Genomic DNA, 6,007 nt, shown 5'->3' on the forward strand with positions numbered 1-6,007 from the left:
GGGGGCCAGGACCCTGCAGCCCCCTGACACCCCTTCATTTTTGGGGCCAGGACTCTACAGCCCCCCCAACACCTCAATTCTTGGGGCCAGGACCCTACAGCCCCCTGAGCCCCCCATTCTTGGGGACTCCCAGCCCTGTGCCCCCCCCCACCTGAAGGCCAAGGTTAGTGGGAGCTGCCCATCCCCTCCGCTCCCCGGGTGGGTCCTGCCTGGCCCCCCTCACCCATCCCTGCACAGCCCCCCCCCAAACCTGCCACAGTCCTGCACCCACCCCCCCCAGCACCCCCTGAGCCCCTGCCCACCCCACGGTGTTTGGGGAGGGGGGCAGGTGCTGCTCCAGCCCCCCCCCTCCCCCCCAAACCACCAGCAAACCCACTGGTTTCCACCCAAAAAATGGGGTTGGGGGGGGAACCTGGGGCTGAAGCCGGATTGGGGACCCCCACCCCGAGCCCCATGCACCCCACAGCTGGGCTGGGGGGCTGATGGATGGGTCCCCACCCCAGTGACACCCCCAGCATCCCCCACCCCGTCCCCATCTCCAGAGGGACCCTCCCCTCCTCCTGCAGCGAGACCAACAAAGGAGGGGGGGGGGGAAGCTGCTCCATTGGGGGGGGGCTGCTCCAATGGGGGGGGGCTGCTCCAACAAGGGGGGGCTGCACTGTTGGGGGTTGGGGGCATCTCCATCCTCCTCTGCCTGCACAAAGCCCCCCGCCCTCGATTATATTTGGGGGGGTGACAGTCATTGGTGGTGGGTGCCTGGCTGGTGTAACTCCCCCCCCCCCCGATTCCTGCTGGGCCCCAGGGGGGGGGTCCCTGAGCCCCCCCACCCTGGGCAGATCAGGGCTCAGCACCCCATCCCTTTGCCAGCCGGCTGGGTCCCCTCCCTGTCCCCATCCCAGCCCATCCCTGGATGCTGGAGCTGAGGTTTGGGGGGGTGAGGGGTGAGTCACACACACCCCCCCCTCCACTGGGACCCTGCACTGGGTGCCCATCATGAGCAGAGCAGAGGGGAGCAGAGCATCAGGGTCCCAAAGTGGGGGTGCAGCCCCCTACACCCCAACTCCCTGGCTGGCAGGATCATACCAATACCACCCCCCTGCCAAAAATCAAGCCCCCCCAGGCATCCCCCCCCACCCCAGCTGACCTGCACCCAGGCCTCGGTGAGGTTGATCTTAAGGACCATCTCATCAGGGTTCAAAAGTGGGGGTGCAGCCACCTGCACCCCAACTCTCTGGCTGGCAGGACCACACCAATACCACCCCCCCCAAACCAAAATCGAGCCCCCACCGTGTTGTCCCCCCAGCTGACCTGCACCTGAACAGCACTGAGATCGATCTTGAGGACCATCACATCGGGGTCCCAAGGTTGGGGTGCAGCCACACCCCGACTCCCTGCCTGGCAGGACCATACCAATACCACCCCCCACCCCCAAAATCAAGCCCCCCCAGGTGCCCCCAGCTGACCTGCACCCGAGCCTTGGTGAGGTTGCTCGTAAGGACCATCACATCAGGGTCCCAAAGTGGGGGTGCAGCTGCCTGTGCCCCAACTCCCTGCCTGGCAGGACCATACCAATACCACCCTCCACCCCAAAATCAAGCCCCCCCGTGCCCCCTCTCCAGCTGATCCACACCCACACCTCAGTGAGATTGATCTTAAGGACCATCTCATCAGGGTCCCAAAGTGGGGGGTGCAGCCACACCCCAACTCCCTGGTTGGCAGGACCATACAACCACAATTCCCCACCCCCCAAATCAAGCCCCCCCCCCCCATTCCCCCTCAAGCTGACCTGCACCCAGACCTCAGTGAGGTCGCTCTTAAGGACCATCACATCAGGGTCCCAAAGTGGGAGTGCAGCCACCTGCACCCCAACTCCCTGCCTGGCAGGACCATACCAATACCACGCTCCACCCCAAAATCAAGCCCCCCCATGCCACCTCCAGCTGACCTGCACCCGGACCTCAGTGAGGTTGATCTTAAGGACCATCTCATCAGGGTCCCAAAGTGGGGGTGCAGCCACACCCCAACTCCCTGGCTGGCAGGACCATACAACCACAATTCCCCCCCCCCAAATCAAGCCCCCACCCCAATTCCCCCCCCCGAGCTGACCTGCACCCAGACCTCAGTGAGGTCGCTCTTAAGGACCATCACATCAGGGTCCCAAAGTGGGGGTGCAGCCACACCCCAACTCCCTGCCTGGCAGGACCATACAACCACAATTACCCCCCCCCCCCCAAAACCAAGCCCCCCCCATGCCCCTCCCAGCTGACCTGCACCCGGGCCTCGGTGAGGTCGATCTTGAGGGCCAGCTCCTCGCGGGTGTAGATGTCTGGGTAGTGGGTCTCAGCAAAGACCCTCTCCAGCTCCTTGAGCTGGGAGCTGGTGAAGGTCGTGCGGATGCGGCGCTGCTTCCGCTTCTCGTTCAGCCCCGACGGGTCCGAGAAGAACTTGTAGGGCACTGGGGGGGTGCGGGGTGGGGAGAAAGGAGATGGGGGGGGGGTCACAGAGGGGTTGGCACCAGCTGGGTGAGGGGACAGCAGGAAGGGTGGGGCTGGAAAGGATGCGCTGGGAAGGGGTGGATTTGGCAGGGGTGGGATGGGAAGGGATGGACTGGGAAAAATTGGACTGGGAAGGGATGGACTGGGAAGGGGTGGGATGGGAAGGGATGAACTGGGAAGGGATGGACCAGCAGGGATGGACTGGGAAGGGATGGACTGGGAAGGGATGCACTGGGAAGGGATGGATTTGGCAGGAATGAGATGGGAAGGGATGAACTGGGAAAGGGTGGACTAGGAAGGGATGAACTGGAAAGGGATGGACCGGGAAGGGATAGACCAGCAGGGATGAACTGGGAAGGGATGGACCGGGAAGGGATGGACTGGGCAGGGATGGACTGGGAAAGGATGGACCGGGAAGGGATGGACTGGGCAGGGAAGGATTTGGCAGGAATGGGCTGGGAGGGGATGAACTGGAGAGGGATGGACCCTGAAGGGATGGACCGGGAAGGGATGAACTGGGAAAGGATGGACTGGGAAGGGATGGACTTGGCAGGGATGGGATGGGAAATGAAGGGATGGACTAGGAAAAATTGGACTGGAAAGGAATGGACCAGCAGGGATGGACTGGGAAGGGATGGACTGGGAAGGGATGGATTTGGCAGGGATGGGATGGACTAGGAAAGGATGGACAAGCAAGGATGCACCAGCGGGGATGGACTGGTCAGGGAGGGACCGGGAAGGGATGGACCAGGCAGGAATTACCGGGCAGGGATGGATCCATCAGGAACTACCAGGAAGGGGTGGACCGGGCAGGGATGGACCAGACAGGGATGGACCCGGCAGGGCGAGCAGGGATGGACCGGACCGGGAAGTGATGGACCGGGAAGGGTGGGCAGGAATTACCGGGCAGGGATGGAACTGGCAAGGAATTACCGGGCAGGGAGGGACCGGGCAAGGACGCACGGAGCAGAGATGCACCGGGCAGTGATTACCGGGCAGGGATGGAACCGGCAGGGAGGGACCGGGCAGGGAGGGACCGGGCAGGGATGGGACCGGGCAGGGATGCCCCGGCAGCGTTACACCCGTTGGGGATGCACCGGCCGGGGCTGTACCGGGAGGACACACCGGGCACAGACGTGCCGGGAAGACACGAACCGGGCAGGACACGGCGGGCAGGGCTGGAGCTCCGCTGCCTCCCCCCGCCTCGCCCCCCACCCCGGTCCCGTTCGTTGTCGCCGCCGCCGCCGCCGCCCCCCGGGCGGGATGCGGGTCCCGGGCGGGGGTGGGGAGCGGGGTGCGGGGTCGGGGCCCAAGGCAGCGGGGGGCGGCCGGCACCGTCCGGCGGCTCCTTCGTTACCGGCGCACCCGGGGGCAGCGCGTCCGCGGAGGCAACGAAAGCGGAGCGGGGAGGGGGGGTCCGGCGGCGGCGACCACCCCCCAGCCCGGCTCCGGGGCCGCCGCCGCCCCGGGGACTTCGGGGGCTCCGCGGCCGCGCACGGGGACACCGCCCGGTACCGCGCTGTGGGCAGCGGCCCGGGGGGAGCCGTACCGGGGCGGTACCGGGAACCGACGGCAGCGAGCACCGGCGGCAGCGGGCACGGGCGGTACCGGGAACGGATTGCTCCGGGAACCGACGGTACCGGGTACCGACGGCAACGGGCAACGGTGGCGGAGAGCCCCGGCGGCAGCCGGTACCGGTGGCATCGAGCCCTGACGGTACCGAGCAACGGGCGGCTCCGAGCACCGACGGTACCGGGCACCTTCGGCACCGGTCAACGACGGCACCGACTACCCACAGGGTCGGGAGCCGACGGCAACGGGAACCGAACGATACCGGGCGTCGCCGGCACCGGGCACCGTGGGCAGCGGGTACCGACGGTACCCGGAAGCCGACGGCAATGAGCCCCTCCGGTACCGGGCACCCACAGTCCTGAGCCCCGCCGGCATCGAGCCCTCACGGTCCCGGGCATCGCCGGCACCGGGCAGCGTGGGCAGTCGGTACCGCCGGTAACGGGAGCCGACGGCAGCCAGCCCCTCCGGTCCCGGGCACCGCGGGCAGGCGGTACCGCTGGTAACGGGAGCCGGCGACAACGGGCATCGCTGGTCCCGGGCACCGACAGTCCTGAGCTCCGAAAGCAACGAGCCCCGCCGGTCCCGGGCACTGCGCGCAGCCGGTGCCGCCGGTAACGGGAGCCGCCGGTAACGGGCATCCCCGGGAACGGGCATCGCTGGTCCCGGGCACCGACAGTCCTGAGCCCCGCGGGCAACGAGCCCCGCCGGTCCCGGGCACTGCGGGCAGCCGGTACCGCCGGCAACGGGAGCCGCCGGTAACGGGCATCCCCGGGAACGGGCATCGCTGGTCCCGGGCACCGACAGTCCTGAGCCCCGCGGGCAACGAGCCCCGCCGGTCCCGGGCACTGCGCGCAGCTGGTACCGCCGGTAACGGGAGCCGACGGTAACGGGCATCGCCCGTCCCGGGCGTCGACGGCACCGGGCACCGCGGGCAGTCGGTAGCGTCGGTAACGGGAGCCGACGGCAACGAGTGTCGCCGGTCCCGGGCACTTCGGGCAGCCGGTACCGCCGGTAACGGGAGCCGACGGCAACGGGCATCGCCCGTCCCGGGCGGCGCCGGCACCGGGCACCGCAGGCAACGAGCCCCTCTGGTCCCGGGCACTGCGGGCAGCCGGTACCGCCGGTAACGGGAGCCGACGGTAACGGGCGCCGACAGTCCTGAGCCCCGCGAGCAACGAGCCCCGCCGGTCCCGGACACAGCGGGCAGCCGGTACCGCCGGTCCCGGGCGCTGCGGGCAGCCGGTACCGCCGGTAACGGGCGCTGACCGCAACGGGCATCGCCTGTCCCGGGCGGCGCCGGCACCGGGCACCGCGGGCAGCCGGCAACGAGCCCCGACGGCGGAGGCTGCTCCCGCACGCCCGCTCCGAGGGATGCTCGGGGGGGGTCCCCACCGTGCTAGCGGGGCTCCGGGATGGGGTGGGGGGGGGGGTGGGGTGTCCCGGGTCCGTTACCTGCCGAGTAGGGCGAGGGCTGGTGGTCTCGCAGCGCGCCCAGGGCGCAGTTGGCGGAGGCGAGGGGGGGGCAGGCGGGCCCGGCGCCGAAGCCCCCCCGCATGGGGCTGTACTGGAAGGAGCCGGCCTGGCTGCAGGGGCTGAACTCGTAGGCGGACGCCTCCATGGCGGCCACGCAGGAGTCGTAGGAGTTGAGGTAGGAGTAGTCCATGGCGAACATGGAGCGGCCCCGGCTGCCGCCCGCCCGTTACCGCCGCCGCCTGCCCGCCGGCCCCCGGCCCGCCCCCGCCATCCGCCGCCCCAGCCCGCCCCGGGCCGCCGCGCCCCGTAAATATACCGGCGGGGGGAGCGGCGGACAAAAGGCTGCGCTCGCCGGGGGCTTTTGCATGACAATATCTCCCGGGGACGGCGGGCGCAGCAGGAGCGGGCGGAGCCGCCGACACCCCCCCCCCCCCCGCCATCCCCATCCCCATCCCCATCCCTCCCCC

At 69.0% G+C, this 6,007-nt stretch overlaps 1 protein-coding gene across 1 annotated transcript in view; it reads right to left on the reverse strand.

Moving 5' to 3' along the window:
- The window catches only part of PHOX2A (paired like homeobox 2A), a gene marked incomplete at both ends in the record, with an annotated part of 6,020 nt that extends 281 nt beyond the window's left edge, over positions 1-5,739 (reverse strand). Inside the window, 2 exons of the mRNA XM_084280472.1 lie at positions 2,268-2,455; positions 5,520-5,739. Coding sequence (XP_084136598.1) covers positions 2,268-2,455; positions 5,520-5,739 — 408 coding nt within the window. The remainder of the gene's footprint in view (positions 1-2,267; positions 2,456-5,519) is intronic.
- Positions 5,740-6,007: the final 268 nt, after the last annotated feature.

This window comes from Gallinula chloropus (assembly GCF_964237585.1).
Source record: "Gallinula chloropus genome assembly, chromosome: 1".
NCBI lineage: Eukaryota > Metazoa > Chordata > Aves > Gruiformes > Rallidae > Gallinula > Gallinula chloropus.